This window comes from Staurois parvus, unplaced genomic scaffold (assembly GCF_062004578.1).
Source record: "Staurois parvus isolate SC_StPar_1 unplaced genomic scaffold, SC_StPar_1.0 ptg000149l, whole genome shotgun sequence".
In the NCBI taxonomy this organism is placed as follows: Eukaryota; Metazoa; Chordata; class Amphibia; order Anura; family Ranidae; genus Staurois; species Staurois parvus.
In genome coordinates this window covers 6,114,705-6,132,955 of record NW_028317945.1, presented here as the reverse complement: position 1 = coordinate 6,132,955, position 18,251 = coordinate 6,114,705, and the positions used below count along the sequence as shown (strand labels likewise).

The 18,251-nt window shown below is 42.7% G+C and overlaps 1 protein-coding gene across 3 annotated transcripts in view; it reads left to right on the top strand.

Annotated features, from left to right (window-relative positions):
- Positions 1 to 685: 685 nt before the first annotated feature.
- The window catches only part of TRIOBP (TRIO and F-actin binding protein), a 129,955-nt gene continuing 112,389 nt past the window's right edge, over positions 686 to 18,251 (top strand). Inside the window, exons 1-2 of one of the 3 annotated variants that reach the window (XM_089674277.1) lie at positions 686 to 914; positions 17,209 to 17,265. In XM_089674277.1, the coding sequence (XP_089530403.1) occupies positions 885 to 914; positions 17,209 to 17,265 (87 nt within the window). In that variant the 5' untranslated portion in view covers positions 686 to 884. The other 2 variants (XM_089674278.1, XM_089674276.1) reach the window with 2 other exon arrangements.

The following is an 18,251-nucleotide window of genomic DNA, read 5'->3' as shown; positions in this document are numbered from 1 at the left end:
TGCTCATGATGGGATCCAGTTAAATTTTTAATGTCTTTCAGTGAATTCTGGGCATTTGGGAAGGTCTACGGAGGTTATCTTTTAAAAACGCTTCTAAATGCAAACGTGCATAAACGCGGTATGCAACTGCGGCTAAACTGACTTTTTTTAACCTACGTTTTCCAGCAGTTCCCATCGGTCAGAAGAGTTTTCCAAAGGCCCGTGTATATGAGCCCTAAAATGTAGTGAACGCAAGTTGTGTTGGTAACAGAGCACCCGTGTGTTCCTGTGCACTTCGTGTCTGCAGGCAGGGGCAGTGCTCGGGAGCGCGCACAGTGAGTGACCTGTGTGAGGAGGGCAGCGGTGACGCGCTCAGATGCACAGCAATGGAAAAGTACAATAAGTGCACACTGTCCTGAGTACAGTGCGGTTGGTAATGTTCTGGGATATGATGGTGTCACAGGTGAGAGCTGTGAGGCGGCCACACACACACCTCCATGTCTGAGCCTGGCAGAATGGGAGGAGGGTGGATGTGAAGTAAGTTCCTTATCAGCGGAGTGTAGACATGCTAGAACTGGTGAGCCGGGTGTGCGAGCTTCCTCCACATGGAGGCACACAAGAGGCCGCCGGCCATGCAGGAGGAGGGGGAGGTCCGCTCACACTAAACTTCCTCAATGACTTTTCTGCCCCCCTCCCCTCGGCTGGGTCCTCCTTCCTCGCCCTGTTAGTTTTTCCTGTCCCCTCCCAGGAAGTTTGTAGAAAAAAATTATAGGAAACACACAGGGAAAAAGGTTAGAGGAAAAAAGGAGTGGGAGAGGGTGAAGAGGAGGAGGCGGCTGGGAGGGGCGCCTGCCTGGGCCGGGATCCGAACCCTGTCTGTACACCCCAGGCTGGATCATCTGTCTATGTCCGGAGGGCTGGGCACCAACATGACGGTGAGCATGACAGCGATGTGATTGTATGAGAGTGTGAGGGGTGCTGTGTGTCCGGGGGTGGAATGGGACATGGCAGGTATATAGGGGAGGGGTGAGGTCATAGAGCTGTCCTTTGACGTCATTATGGACCATCAGACAGGTGTCAGCCATATCTGTACAGAGCCCTTGTCCTCTCTCCTGTGTGATCCCTGACAATGAACTCCTATTCCCTCCCCTTTGGTCTGTGTAAGGTGTATCCAAACCCTAAACCAGCAATGTCTTCTGTTGCAGAGTATTATTCATTTCCAATCTTCTGTTTTACTTTCCCCCCAATAAGGCTACATTCACGTGAGCAATTTGCCCCGGCGGGAGTGACAGCAGCAGGGATCGTCAGATGTTTTTGCCACCTGTGAGCTGCGAACGCCAAGCCCTGTACACTTCAATGATAGGTCAGAGCCAGTGGCTACCTTGGGTGATTGCTGCTGGGTGCACACAGACTGTCCAGCAGTGATCACAACATGTAATTACTGGCCAGGCAGAAAGCCACAGATGACTGCAGCCTCCGCTCACCTGTCATTGAAGGGTGCAGGGTTCAGCATCCACAGCCAGCCACTCAGAGGTGGCAAAAACAGCTGCAGGAATCAACAGATTCGCTCATTGCCATTCATCTGTGTGAATGTAGCCTAACACACATCCTGTCCCTGAGAGGCTACCTCATTCTTCCTCTGTATCTATGAAGGGAGCCTTGGTTGTCACCCTAGGCTGCTCTGCTGATATGGACTACAAACATGTCTGTATCTTTTTATCTCCATTACATGGTGGGTAGGGCATTTGGTAGTTTTAAAGTGATTGTAAACCTAAAAATGTTTTTTCTTTTAAAATAAATAGGTTATGCTTGCCTGATTTGTATAATAGTTTTGCACAGAGCAGCCCCAATTCTCCTCTTCTGGGGTCCCCTGCCGAGTTCCCCATAGCAAGCCAATTGATAATAGGGGCACTCGTACAGGCTCGCTCCTGAGTCATACTCTGTGTGTCCGTTGACATACAGAGCGTGGCTCAGCCCCACCCCTGCACCCTCCACACTGGCTGTGTTTGATAGCAGCGGGAGCCTATGAGGAGGGAGAGAGCAGAGAGAGCTCTTGGGTAAAAAAAAACTGGATTGAGATGGGGCTCAGGTAATTATGAGGGGGGCTTGGTGGGCAGGGGTCAGGAGGTGCTTTCAGAAGGTTTTTTTTACCTTAATGCAGAGAATTCATTAAAGTATAACTAAAGGCAAAACTTTTTTTTTTTTTAAATGTTGGATAAAGTGGAGATGCATTAGAAAACCCGATGGGTGTTTATTGCTGTCTGTGTCCCCGTTAGGGAGATTCCCCATCTCTATTTGTCCTGTTTACATACTTATCATTAAATGTGATAGTAAAAGAATCCCCACATTTTGGATTGTCCCTAGAAAAGTAATGGGAAGTTATCCAGTGGGGACACTAATTTTGGTGACCTGGGGGTCCCCAAGGAATTCCCCCTAATTTGCAGAGATTTTTTCACATCCTGTTTTGGCTATGGGACAGGAAGTAAAGGTAAATCTGCCCAATGGGACACAGATGGCAAAAGAAACTGACGGGTTATAACCGTCCCTTATTCTATCCAAAATGGAAAAACAAAGTTTTGCCTATAGTTCTACTTTTAAGGTTAAAAAAAAAAACCTTCAGCCTTTACAACCGCATTAAAAAAGATAGCTAGGAAAGATAGTGTTCATTGGAGCTCACAGGGCTGCTTACAAGATCACCAGGTATTTTCTGTAAAATGTTTATAGCTTTAAAGAAAGAAAACTAATGCAGGCACCACCTCTAAGGACTGTAAGCTAAAATAATTTGTATTTGTTTTCCTTGGGATTAGTTCTCCCAGGTTATCAAGTTAATTATGATTAGTTAGCACTTACATGTGGCCTCCTGTGACCCAGAACCAACCGACAGTGGGCTAAAGCCCGCTGTTGGCTGACATCACAGAGCCGGTCCAGACCGATGCTACAGCATGAAGGTGAATATAAAGGTTTATTTTTTTAATAACCCAATAGTTCTCCTTTAATAAAACCACTTTATTATATGTGTTTTGTAAGTGCAGCTAACACCTGCTGATCTTGTCAGACGTTCAGAGCTATCCTGTGTCCTCTGCTCACTTCCTGCATTATATCAGAGTCTGTTCAAGCTGAGCTCAACAAGCACAAAAACGTTCATAAGCATATATTTCTCAAAAGCAACACAGGATATACATCCGCTTTGTGAGCACCAGATGCCCTTATAAACCCAGATATTACTTTGTAACAGTAGTTATCATATAATCACTGTGCTGCACATAATGTGGAAAGAGCTGAGCTGTGGAAGAGGTCCAGCAGGCTCCTCCCATCACAAGCTACCCAGAGAAAACTACAGGAGAGGAAGGAGACAGGACCAGTCACCCTGCACATGGAGAGCAGCAATTACCAGTCTTTTTTAACATTAGGTCACATTTGTGAGGAGGTGTTCTATTGGATTTAGGTCAGACAAGCATGGGGGCCATTCAATGTTATCAATTCCTGTATCCTCCAGGAACTGCCTGCATACTCTCGCCACATTAGGCCGGGCATCTTCGTGCACCAGGAGGAACCTAGGACCCATTGTACCAGCATAGGGTCTGACAATGGGTCCAAGGATTTCATCTCGATACCTAAGGGCAGTTAGGGTGCGATTGTCTAGCCTGCAGAGATCTGTGCGTCCCTCCATGGATATGCCTCCCCAGACCATCACTAACCCACCACCAAAACGGTAATGCTGAACGATGTTACAGACAGCATAATGTTCTCCAGACCCTTTCACGTCTGTCACATGTGCTCAGGGTGAATCTGCTCTCATCTGTGAAAAGTACAGGGTGCTAGTGCCAGACCGGACAATTCTGGTGTTCAATGGCAAATGCCAATCAAGCTCTATGGTGCTGGCCAGTGAGCACAGGGCCTACTAGAGGACGTTGGGCTCTCAAGCCACCCTCATGAAGGCTGTTTCTGATTGTTTGGTCAGAGACATTCACACCAGTAGCCTGCTGGAGGTAATTTTGTAGAGCTCTGGCAGTGCTCATCCTGTTCCTTCTTGCACAAAGGAGCAAATACTGGTCCTGCTGATGGGTTAAGGACCTTCTATGGTCCTGTCCAGCTCTCCTAGAGTAACTGCCTGTCTCCTGGAATCTTCTCAATGCTCTTGAGAATGTGCTGGGAGACACCGCAAACCTTCTGGCAATGGCACATATTGATGTGCCATCATGGAGGAGTTGGACTGCCTGTGCAACCTCTGTAGGGTCCAGGTATCGCCTCATGCTACCAGTAGTGACACTGACCCTAGCCAAATGCAAAACTAGTGAAAAACCATCAGAAAAGATAAGTAGAGAAAACAATTTCAGTGGCCTCCACCTGCAAAACTATTCCTGTTTTGGGGGTCGTCTCAGAGTTGCCCATTTAGTGCACCTGTTCATTTCATTAATGCCAAAGCAGCTGAAGCTGATTACCAACCCCCTCTGCTACTTACCTGACCAGGAGTTTAATTGACTTGATGCAACACTCTGATAAAAAAAGTGTTCCTTTAATTTTCTGAGCTCCTGGACAGTCTGAGGTGCAACCTGGCATCCTCGGATGGATCAAAACATATCGCGGAGGGGTTCTATTGGATTTAGATCAGCTGAGTGCGGGGGCCATTCAGTGGTATCAATTCCTTCATCCTCCAGGAACTGCCTGCATACTCTCGCAACATGAAGCTGGGCATTGTCGTGCATCAGGAGGAACCCAGGACCCACTGCACCAGCGTAGGGTCTGACAATGGGTCCAAGGATTTCATCCCGATACCTAATGGCAGTCAGGGTGCCATTGTCTAACCTGTAGAGGTCTGTGTGTTCCTCCATGAATATGCCTCCCCAGACCATCACTGACCCACCACCAAAATGCTGAACGATGTTAAAGGCAGCATAACCTTCTCCACAGCTTCTTCAGACCCTTTCACGGCTGTCATATGTGCTCAGGGTGAACCTGCTCTCATCTGTGAAAAGCACAGGGTGCCAGTGGCGGACCTGCCAATTCTGCTGTTTAGTGGCAAATGCCAATCAAGCTCTGTGGTGCTGGGCACAAGGCCCACTAGAGGATGTTGGGCCCTCAGGCCCCCCTCATGAAGTCTGTTTCTGATTGTTTGGTCAGAGGCATTCAAACCAGTGGCCTGCTGGAGGTCATTTTGTAGGGCTCTGGCAGTGCTCATCCTGTTCTTCCGTGCACAAAGGACCAAATACTAGTCCTGCTGGTGGGTTAAGGACATTCTACAGCCCTATCCAGCTCTCCTAGAGTAACTGCCTGTCTCCTGGAATCTCCTCCATGCTTTAGAGACTGTGCTGGGAGACACAGCAAACTGTGTGGCAATGGAATGTATTGATGTGCCACCTCTGTAGGGTTCTGGTATCACCTCATGCTATCAGTAGTGACACTGACCCTAGCCAAATGCAAAACTAGTGAAAAACAGAAAAGATGAGACGGTTAAAAAATGTCAGTGGCCTCCACCTGTAAAACCATTCCTGTTTTGGGAGTTGTCTCATTGTTGCCCATCTAGTGCACCTCTTGTTAATTTCATTAACACCAAGGCAACTGAAACTGATTACCAACCCCCTCTGCTACTTAACTGACCAGATCAATATCCCAGGAGTTTAATTGACTTGATGCTATACTCTGATTAAAAAGTGTTCCTTTACTTTTTTTGAGCAGTGTATAATGATGAAGGTAAATTTTTTTCCCCCCTTGCATAGTAAAAAATAAAGACCCAGTGGCTATTAAATACCACCAAAAATATATAATATAAAATTGTTTTGGATAAATTGTTGTGTTACCAAGTAATTGTCAGTCAGATTTTACAGCACTGCAAAATGGCCTGGTAATGAAGGGGTGTACAGTCAGGTCCATAAATATTGGGACATCGACACAATTCTAACATTTTTGGCTCTATACACCACCACAATGGATTTGAAATTAAACAAACAAGATGTGCTTTAACTGCAGACTGTCAGCTTTAATTTGAGGGTATTTACATCCAAATCAGTTGAACGGTGTAGGAATTACAACAGTTTGCATATGTGCCTCCCACTTGTTAAGGGACCAAAAGTAATGGGACAATTGGCTTCTCAGCTGTTCCATGGCCAGGTGTGTGTTATTCCCTCATTATCCCAATTACAATGAGCAGATAAAAGGTCCAGAGTTCATTTCAAGTGTGCTATTTGCATTTGGAATCTGTTGCTGTCAACTCTCAAGATGAGATCCAAAGAGCTGTCACTATCAGTGAAGCAAGCCATCATTAGGCTGAAAAAGAAAACAAACCCATCAGAGAGATAGCAAAAACATTAGGCGTGGCCAAAACAACTGTTTGGAACATTCTTAAAAAGAAGGAACGCAGGTGTGAGCTCAGCAACACCAAAAGACCCGGAAGACCATGGAAAACAACTGTGGTGAATGACCGAAGAATTCTTTCCCTGGTGAAGAAAACACCCTTCACAACAGTTGGCCAGATCAAGAACACTCTCCAGGAGGTAGGTGTATGTGTGTCAAAGTCAACAATCAAGAGAAGACTTCACCAGAGTGAATACAGAGGGTTCACCACAAGATGTAAACCATTGGTGAGCCTCAAAAACAGGAAGGCCAGATTAGTTTGCCAAACAACATCTAAAAAAGCCTTCACAGTTCTGGAACAACATCCTATGGACAGATGAGACCAAGATCAACTTGTACCAGAGTGATGGGAAGAGAAGAGTATGGAGAAGGAAAGGAACTGCTCATGATCCTAAGCATACCACCTCATCAGTGAAGCATGGTGGTGGTAGTGTCATGGCGTGGGCATGTATGGCTGCCAATGGAACTAGTTCTCTTGTATTTATTGATGATGTGACTGCTAACAAAAGCAGCAGGATGAATTCTGAAGTGTTTCGGGAATATTATCTGCTCATATTCAGCCAAATGCTTCAGAACTCATTGGACGCCGCTTCACAGTGCAGATGGACAATGACCCAAAGCAGACTGCAAAAGCAACCAAAGAGTTTTTTAAGGGAAAGAAGTGGAATGTTCTGCAATGGCCAAGTCAATCACCTGACCTGAATCCGATTAAGCATGCATTTCACTTGCTGAAGACAAAACTGAAGGGAAAATGCCCCAAGAACAAGCAGGAACTGAAGACAGTTGCAGTAGAGGCCTGGCAGAGCATCACCAGGGATGAAACCCAGCGCCTGGTGATGTCTATGCATTCCACACTTCAGGCTGTAATGTAAATACCCTCAAATTAAAGCTGACAGTCTGCAGTTAAAGCACATCTTGTTAGTTTCATTTCAAATCAATTGTGGTGGTGTATAGAGCCACAAATGTTAGAATTGTGTCGATGTCCCAATATTTATGGACCTGACTGTATATACAGTAGAGGTATACTCAAGTGGGTAAAGGGATAAAACACAGGGAGATGTGCAGATATGTACTGCATATGGTGTTTTGTTTTTTTTGTCATTTTACCTTGAAATATACTTTGAAGAATAACTAAAGGCTACATGTTTTGTTTATATATATATATATATATATATATGTATATATGTATGAGTACAGTGAAAAGCCCTTAAAACCACTGTTAGGGTTATATTGCAGTCTGTGCCACTGTTAAGGTGATTCACACTCTCTGATTGTGCTGATCACCAATATCTCAGAAATGGAAAGAGAGATTAAAGCAGTATTAAACCCAAAACTTAAAATGTAATACATTGCAGCTTACCAATAATCTTTGCAGTTGCTGCATTAGTTTTCTTTTCTTAGGCTTTTTTCCCTCTGTTTTCACCTGTGATCTGGCCAGTAACACACCTCCTGTAATAGTGCCCTCATTCTGGATGAAGGAGCACAGGGGGCACCTTTTGGATAGCAGCATTGTCAGTCTGGGGGGAGGGGAGTGTTTTAATAGCAGATTTAAATATACTAACAAATTCAAGCTGAATTTCAGCTCATGGTTTATAATCCGTTACAGCAAACATTTTTTTCTCCTTTTGGAATAAAGGTTTTACATAAAAGCTGATCATTGTAAGCATCCCTGTCAGTGTTTAATAGCTTATCTCATCTATGTAACTGATTCTGCTGGACAGCTTGTTGTTTTAAAAACAGACTTACTGGCTGGTTTACCAGGTGGAAAAAAAAAAAGGAAAGCAAGCCTAAAAAAGAAAACTAATGCAGCCATCACACCTGGTAAGCTGCAGTATAATAAATGTTTGTTTTTAGTGGTTAAGTGGTAAGCATTTTTGCCTGGTAGTACTAGGGTCGTTGGTTCAAATCCCAACCATGTCACTACCTGCCTGGAGTTTGCACGTTCTCTCTCTGCCTGCATGGGTTTTCTCTGGGTACACCAGTTCCTCCCACACTCCAAAGACATGCTGATAGGTTAATTGGCTCCTGTCTAAATTGTATGAATGCCAGTTAGGGACCTTAGATTTGACACTCCTTAAGGGTTAGGGACTGATCTGAATGTGACTATACAATATATGTAAAGCACTGAGAAAATTGATGGTGCAATATAAGTCACTGTAATAAATAAATGAAACGGGGACTTAGGTGGGGGGTTTTCCGATGCCTGTGTAACTTGTTACACCGGGAATATGGATGTAATGTGTTAAAAAGGTGAAGTTATTCTTTCAATAAAAAAAGTTCTGGCCTTTATGTATGGTTTAGGTAATAAAGCTAATACCAGAATACACTACCGAAAGGTAGTGCATTTTACCTACTTTTATATTCATAGCTACTTTTCAAAGTTACAGACCAAAAAGAAATGGGATGCGTTCATAGTTGGGCCCCTTTTATATGGGCTGACCGAACGGGTCCTCCTGTCTGTTTTTCAATTGGGCCTGATTGGTTCCATATTTCTCTATGGGGAGGTGGATGTAAGCGAACAAGTACCTGTTTACATCTGCCTACATCTGATCCGATCCACTAAAAACAGATGGACGGGGGATCCTTTCCCCATCCATCTAGTGGATTGGATGACAGTCGGATGTAAACGGACAGGCGATCCATTTACATCCGTCCTCCCTGTAGAGAACAGCGGGCTTTGTCCGTGTTCACTTTGCACAAGTGGAGCAGACACGAACCTGTCATCTGTTTCCTCAGTGGGGATCAGCGAACAGATCTCCAGCTGAGCAGGCAGGGCTTTATTTAAGGATTACAACTTTTAGTGCAGAAGTCCTTTACAAGATCGCTCTTCCCAATTGTTCTGCCAGTGGGTGGGGCGCGGATAGCTTTCCTGGGCCTCAGAACACAATGATTTTACTGCCAGCAGCTGGCCTGTAGCCTGCATGTAAGGAAAAAACAAATCTGACAAGCTGGTTGTACCCAAATGGATTGATGGATCAGCCTGCCTATATGTGGATCAAAATTCGTCAGGGCTGGACGAATTTCGATCCATGTATGGCCAGCATTATCCTTTAAACCAATGATAGTCAACTCGGTGAATATAGGGGGCTTTAATTGTGGACCCTTGCATTTCCAGAGTGCCACACAAGTGTAGTTTTCATAAGTTTCTTATGTGTATTTGTGCAGTAAAATGTCCTATAGTACATTACTGCAATACATGGTAATGTGTGTTGTGCTGATGCACATGCAGCAGTGTATGTTGCCGCCCCCCAACAATCTCTCATACAGTGCCATATGCATGTCACAGTACTTTTTGCTGAACATGACCCATTCATTTGTGCATTTTTTAGGGTTAAAACAGGGAGGTGATATAATGCCTCCTTACTGCCTGTCAAATGCCCTCTGAAAAGCAATCCACCACAGATCACTCCTCAAAGGGCTAATGCGTAAATGAGCACTTAGAATGTGCTAAAATTAAAATTCTGTATGAGATTGTGCTTGCTTATGCAGTAAATACAAATGTCACCCATAAAATATGGCATATTTGGCTTCTTTCTAGCAATTAAAATAGCAAGAAGTGTTTTTCGTTTTTTTTTTTTGTTTTACATTTTTCTGTTTTATGTGGGTGTAGAATCTTTCCAGCTCCCTCATGCACCTCTGCAGCAACAAATCGCTTCAAATAATGTAGTACTGCTGCAAGGAGTGAATGCACAGAGCTGCTACACCTCTGCCCAAACCCCCATTCTGTCAGGAAGTACTATGATGTAATTTCACTTTCATTGTAAACACAGAGAAGAAGCATTGTTTGTCACTGTTTATATTACCTTCTGACAACACTCCTATGGAACACTTGTCAGCAGAAATAAATGCCCAGGAGTTGATCAATTACGCTCCAGGGCTTAGTGCTGGATCACAGATGTCAGTGACAGCCGCTGGTTCCTGCACTAAAGCCCATCGGTGCTGCTGTCACTTACCATGCAGCCTGTGGCTTCAGACCTCAATGAAGGTCTGTTGTTGAATATGGCAAGAGGTGACCAGCAGAGGGAAACAAAATAATCATGTTCTTGTGAAAAAAAGAGTTCAGGATTTAATTTGCAAAAATGAAATAAGAAGGAAATAAATCTGGGCTGTACTTCATCTGCAGATGCATTTCAACCACAAAGCTAGGCTTAATTGCAGATTAGCTTAAAGTTGCCACTATTTGAATTTTCCTGGATTTGAGCCTGCCTTTTCTCCTTCCTAGACTCATGCAATAAGCAGGGCATAAGACAGGCCCCTGACATTGTTTAGCACCCAGATCCTTAGTGCCCTTTCACACAGGCTTTCCAATCAGGTCCGCCTGTCAGTTTTTCAGCTCTCCATGCAGCTGTATGGGCAGGCTGATGTAAATAGACTTTTGTATGTTTACAACTGCATAATGCCGAGTCTGCACAGGTCTGGAAAAAAAAAGCCATGATGGATCAGGGGTCGCCTGATGTAAACGTACACATCCGGCCACCCATAGAGCTATCATGGACTCAAACGGATGTGAAAAATTGATATTCATACCAGTCAGCTCAGATTCAGCAGAAAATCCACTCACTGATCCCGCGCTGAACGGAACAGAGGGGCTATATGTGAGGGAGCCCTTAAGAGAGATAGATAAGGTCTTGGGAGCAGGACACTCTGCATGTTTGCCCAGTTAACCTGGAAAATTTTACTAATACTTCTGAAAAAAAATAACTATTAATTGTTTTGTATTAATCTTTTAAGCCTCATGCACACAAGTCGTTTTTTTTCTCCCTTGGACACCTTTGCTTCTGCCAGGAAACAAGCCGCTTTAAAAATGCACCGAAAGCTGCTTTTTGCATATGCGTTTAGGAATGTTTATGCCCGTTTTCATGTTTGATGTTAACTCATTCTATTTCCCAGAATATTAATTCTGGCAGTTAGAATGCATTAATGCACAAACACACCTAAATGCATCTAGCGTTTATGCGTATTTGTATGCCCAAACGCTTCTCTCCTGAACTTGCAGGGGTTTTTTTTTGTTTGCTTTTTTTACTTCCTGTAAAACGCTCCTCACACATACACATAGCCTAACATAGGGGTGCTTTTACAGCCTGAAAATAAAATGTCAAACATTTTTTTTTTTTTAAGCCCGGTGTACATGAAATCTTACTTATTGGGTCATTTGAGGGGATTCACTATAACTGGAGCAGTCAGAATCTGGTGCAGCTGCGCATGGTAGCCGATCTAACCTCAGCCTGTTCAATTAAGCTTTGACAATAAAACCTGGAAACTGATTGGTTTCTATGTAGAGCTGCACCAGATTTTGAACTTTCCAGTTTTAGTAAATCTCCCCCATTGTGTTCTATAAACACACACATAGCAAGTCTGTATTTAGCACACATAATGGCACTTGTGGGCCTGTACCTAGGGTGTCACCATCTCAGAATTAACAAACTGTGATAACGGTTTTATATATATATATTTTTTTATCTTTCTGCAGACGTGCTATTCAATTCTTTTGTTTAGTTATGTAAAATGCTCCTGCTAGCAATCATCTGATAATTTTTTTTTTTTTTTTTTGCCAATAAGGCTGATTCAACATCACTTGTGATGGTTGGTAGTACAGGAATGGGAAATCTATGGAATGCTAAGATCAGTTGCATTGATTGCATAAATCCTGTCCAAGTGTAAAATCATTGTCAAAAGTAGTGACTTTTGTGCAATGCTTCAAGTAAAAGTTCATCTTTTAACGAAAAATAATAAATACACATTTTTTTGCAAGTAAAAAATATGTGCATTTACTATTTTTTGTTTTGGGAGCCTGAAAAGCATTGCACTAGCAATTAGGAGATCACTGGGGCCATGCAAGACTCCTGCAGACCTGTCCGTGTGTTTGTGCCTCATACAGGTTGGGAGAAACACTCTGACAGAATCATTGAACTACCACAGTGCTTAACAGCAACGCGGTAGTTCATTGAGAACTACAAGCCGACAGCTTCACAGGCTGTTGGAACTTGTAGTTTTCCCATTCACAGACTACTGTGAATGAGTGTATCAGCCAGGCGGAGCCTCACTCTGCCACGTTTTTAAAAATTCTTGCAGCGAGGAAGAAAATTCCCCTCTAGTTGTCAAAACAGGGGAGCGGGGTCGGTCCTTATGTAACATGTTATGAAAAATTTTTTTTTTTTCTGAAAAACTATGCATATCAGGTGTTCTAACCTCCCTGGCTGCACAGCTTTTCCAGTTCAATGGCCTAGACTATTAAAGGAAATAGGTTGGCATGACAGGAAACTAGCAATTTCAATAGGAGATCAGCAGTGACCGTTTCCATATTTCTTTCAGGCTTCTTTTAAATGGTAACCACAAAAAAAAATAAAAAAATAAAATGTAAAAATACAAATTGCAATGAGCAGCAGATGTACTTTTAAGCTATAAATATGAATGGTTATTTGTAGTAGAAATTCTTCTCCCAACTGCCTGGCCTTTGTGGAAGTTAGCCCAGTGTGTACATCCTCTGGAACATATGACTATCTTAAGGGGCAGATGTGTTCTACGAGAGGCTGACAGCGGGTGGTATCTGTGTCAGGCTGGTTCACAGGCAATAATGTGCAGTCTGACTGACCCTTCCGCATTGTCCTCTAGCAATACATTGTCCTCCTCTTGTGACATTATTCAGAGTGCTGAGGGATGTGAACACTGAGTGGACAAGCAGAGAGGATTTCTGCTGGAAACAGCTAGGCCTTTGTATTGCCTACCAATGACTGTACTGTCATTTTTAACAAGAGTTCAGTTATTCTTCAGGGGCTTTTACTCCTACATGTTGCATTGGAAGGCCAGGCAGTGACTTTCAGCCTGTGTCTCCACTTACAGCTAAATGCTGTTGGTTGGGGGCTCACCAGTCAAAATGACAGACCTGTTGTGTAAAAAATGGACAGGAACCAGTGATGTGGTGCATTACAAGGTATCAGTTTGGCGCACTCTTATGTGGCTGGAAAATTTTGTTTCAGTACATTTTTCTTCTGGTTCTGATGTTGTAGTGTTTGATGTGTGGGGGCTGCATAATCATAAATGTGTATGACTGACAGTGTCTGCTAGCTCCTAAATTGCAGTTGTACCGTATTCTAGTGTTTTATCCATCTTTACACTGCACAGGTGCTACGCAGTATAAAAATGAATACTGAAAGCTGAATGGAAATGGTTTTGAGCTGAAAAAAATTTGAACTGTAAAAACAAATCTGATCTACTGTAGAACAGTTACTGAAAATGTAAGACAGGAACTATAGAACATCTCTATTCTCCTAATCTCCATAACATAGAAGAGTGGTGTTCTGGAGTCCACAGTTTAATAGATTTCTAGTTTATTTCACAGACCAAAAGTGAGAAAATTAGACGTTCATTGTTAAAATTTGCATATACACAAAGCGCTTTTTAGTCATCAAATTTTCAGACTGGGCAATTGAGTCATTCCTATACAGCAATAAACTGTATACATAATAACGATGGGTTTAATAAATATAAAAAGGATGTGCAGTTGTATTAAAAATAAAGCTGGTCAGTACAAGCCAAAACCTGCACTTTGCTTATTGAGGGCAAATTAACAGGTTTGCCCTGGTGCAGGTACTTGCTGTTCATGAGACCGGCTTCTGTCAGACAAGGAGCTGTACACATGGGCCGAAAGTCGGCTGGTTCCTGCCAGACTGACTGTTTTTCTTCCATTTTTGACCTGTGAGTACCCAGCTTTAGTTCTATGGTTACATCTGCATATCCCAGTACCTTGGAGGTTATCAATAGATGTTGATACAGGTGGCTTTGTTTTTACAGCAACTAAAGTATAGTGGCTAGTGAAAATATTCCTGGTTTGTATGTGCTTGGTAATTTTTTATTACTGTTATTTACAATATTTCATAAAGTTTACATAACTGTGTGTTGCAGTTATTGAGTCTGCTTATTTGAGTTATTGAGTTGTATGTCAAAATGATCTAACAAAGCTCTAAAATGCTTACTTTATGCTGGTTGTACACGCATAGATTTTCATTTGAAAATTTTCTTAACCACAGCCAGTCTGAGCCAATTCTGACATTCCTTTTCTGAAAACATCCATTGGTTTGGTAATATATAAAAGATGATCTTCACCCCAGCCCGGACACCACCCTCCATTGACTTCTCCATCACATCCAACAACGCCACCATCAAACCCGCCTCACAGGCCAGAGTACTTTGTGTCATTCTGGACTCCAACCTATCCTTCCAGCCCCAAGTCCAATCTTTAACAAACTCATGCAGACTCCACCTCCGCAACATCGCCAAAATCCGCACGTTTCTAACCCCAGAAACCACTAAACAGCTCATCCACTCCCTCATCATATCACGACTCGACTACTGCAACTCCCTCATTGGCCTGCCTCGCCGCTGCCTATCCCCGCTTCATTCGATCCTGAATACGGCTGCCAGACTCATTCACCTTTCCAACTGCTCCATCTCTGCCACCCCCCTCTGCCAATCCCTCCACTGGCTTCCGATTGCGCAATGGATCAAAATCCTAACACTGATGTACAAAACCGTCCACCACACTGCCCCGAACTTCATCACTGACCTAATATCCAAGTACCACCCAGCACGCACACTCCGCTCCTCACAAGACCTCCTTCTCTCTAGTTCCCTGGTCTCCTCCTCCCATGCCTGCCTCCAGGACTTCTCCAGGGTGTCACCCATCCTCTGGAACTCCCTGCCCCAACCCATCAAATTATCACCTACTCTCCTTTAGGCGCACCCTGAAAACCCATCTGTTCAGGGAAGCCTACCCCACCCCCATCTAACTTGCCGACGACCTCCACTCTTCCTACCACTCCATCCTCCACAGCTATCTCCTCCTGCCACCATCCCCTCCCTCTTAGATTGTAAGCTCGAAAGAGCAGGGCCCTCAATCCCCTCATGTTTTACATTGTATTGTTATTGTACTGTCACATGTTCTGTCCCCCTTTGTAATGTACAGCGCTGAGCGAACTATTGGCGCTTTATAAATACTGTATAATAATAAGAAGAAATAAGTAAATCAATGTCTAACATGTCCTGCTTTAAAATTGTGCATGCTTGTGGAGCAATGCCAAACTATGGTACTTAAAAATCTCCATATGCAATGCTTTAAAAGTTTTTACAGGTTACCAGTTTAGAGTTGCACAAGGAGGTCTGGTGCTAGAATTATTGCTCTTGCTCACGGCTATATCTCAGTGCAATAACCATTTACGAATGCATGTGTTCGCCATTGTGCTCGAGCATGGTGGAACAGGGGGATGCTTTAAATTTATTTATTTTTTTTGAATTTTTATTTTGTTTGAATTTTTTTTTTTTTTTTTTTTCTTTTAACATTGTAACTTTTTTTTTTTTTTTTTAAATCACTTTTATTGCTATCACAAGGAATGTAAACATTCCTTGTGTTAAAAATAAGTGACAATAATTCGTGGCCAGCCCTCTGTACTAAGACCCAGATGTCTCCTCTGCCCTTCAAAGCATTGGTTCAAACTTGGATCAGTTCGAACCAGTGCGTTCACAATCTAAAACTAGCTTGTAAAAAAAAAAGATCTAAAACCGGAAGTGATTGAATCCTTGTTGCTGTTGCTTCCGGTTTTTGACGTCACACACTGTACATAATTTGACATTTGTCCATTCATTGAATGCACAAAGAATTTTCACATGAATGTTCGTACGAATATTCTCATTCAAAAAAATCTACCAGTGTATGGCCAGCATTAGTTATTTAACTGTCTTCACCTTTCCCTTGTCAAACTTTGGGATTCTTTCCCGCCTCTTTGTTGTGTTACTGTTGTCACTCTGGGTGTCTCTTGTTGTGACAATCTGTCGCCCTACTGTTGTTTCAGTCTGTTCCTTTACCAAGGCTTATTTTTTTCTTTCTCTCTCTACAGATCTTTGTGATTGTTATCTTTATCCTTTCCTTATGTCATCTGGTACTTGTCGCTCTGCAAGCACAGTAGTGTCATCGCTCCTCTTCTGCGGTTGATATTCATTACTGTCTCTCTCGCTGCCTTTTTTCATTAACCAGCTGTGCGTCTCTTCATTGAGTGACTGTTACTTGTATCTGTGGTATTAAATGTCTGAAACCCTTGGTCATACTCTGTTAAAGGGTAGTCTCACTTTTCGCTAGTCTCTTATATGGCATTCACAACCTGAAACTGAATCTACTCCTATACCTCAGATGTCTCTCTGCCCCTCTTTGCCCTCCAAGGATTCTGTCCAGGGGGTGGGAGTAGCTTGTGTCCCTCTCATACACCCAACTGTAACTGGAGAAGGAAAGGGCTGGAGAGAGGGACACAGCTAAATGTCAGATAAGTCAATGCTCATAGCAGTGCTAATATACAGTGCATTATAGCAAGTTACACTTTTAGAAATGTGAAGATTAGGCTTTCTTTAGAAGTTTATTTTTGGCTTGGTCTATAGAATTACTGCAAGAAGATGAAAGCAAAGGGGCAAGTGACATAATATAGGGAAGGTCACAGGACACAGGATCAAGTGCTTTTAATGGTGAGGGGGCATCTGGAAAGCTAATAAGAATCATGGATCAAAAGAGCTATTTTTCTCTAATATGAGCCATTTGCACAGATAGTAGGAAGAGGTAGTCAGGTATGGAGGTGTAAATAGAACAGGTAAGAGGAAGTAAGACATCTCTATGTTGTCCAGTAAAGCATCCGCAGAAAGAGGTGCCAGCACAGACCTGGAGGTATGAAGGGTCTTGGAAAAGCTTAGCTGTTTAGTATTACATTTCTTATCCTACTGTGGGTTCATGTTTTTTTTCTTTTTGGAGTTTAATCTCTGCTGCAGATTCCCTGTTCATACCCTTCTCTTTAATTGTGTTGCACTTGCTGTTTAATTGCACTTGCTGTTTCTTCCCTACAGCCAGACTTGCTGAATTTCAAGAAAGGATGGATGTCATTACTCGATGGCAACGGAGAGGTAAGAACATCATCTTTTGTTATAACGCTATATCAGGCATTCAGCTTTGTTTTTTGTACTTTAATTCATGGTTATTAGAATAAAGTTGGTCAGTGTATCCTAGTTTGTTTGCAGTAACCTATGGTGTTCTATGTTAAACTACCACATTTCAATGTTGTGTACATACCGGTACAGTAATCCATTCTGTAACGGTTTAAATTGAAACTAACATCATTAGTTTAATGTATCCAAGTCCCATTAGATTATCAATGTTCAGCATTAGTTTCAGTTTTAATGGATTGCATAACTTTTGTTATCATTGAGCATCTGTGTACAGAGGACAAATGCAGTGATACCCAGACTGACCAGTCAAGTTCTATCTTACAATTTTTAGAGCAGGATATGTTTAAATATCTCAATTTGTTATACAGCATTTTAGTCTTAATTTCTATTTGATATTGCTTCAGGAAGAGAAAACGATTGTTATCACAAATAACATTTATGAGAAGTAAGTTGTTATAAAAACAGTCCACCTACTTAAAAGCTCGTGCACACAAGTGCTGGGGATGGCAAGCAGCTCAATGCCTGCTCCTAATTTCCCACCTGTACTTAATGAGTCATCGGTAGCTGTGCTTCCTGCGGCAAATACTAGGAAGCACTGAGCAAGCTGCAGGAACCCTTGCAATGCCTAGTTTTCATGCTTGTGTGCACCTCGCCTAAAGATCTTTTATGCCAGCAAACACGTGTACACATAGACTAATGTGACAGTAGACATGTATCAAAGCAATACCTTTAGCCTTGACAAAGATGCCAAATGTATAAATTTAAAGTGTTAAGTCTTCACCTGCTTTCTGTTGCTGTAATTTTTACCCGCAGTCTGCTCAATATTCATGTGACTATATTAAAAAAAACAGATGCTTGGTGACTGGCATCTTGCGCATGTTAGTACCTTGAGGTTTATAGCCAGCTGTGAAGCATTTTGTACCTTTGCTATATATCTGTTTAAT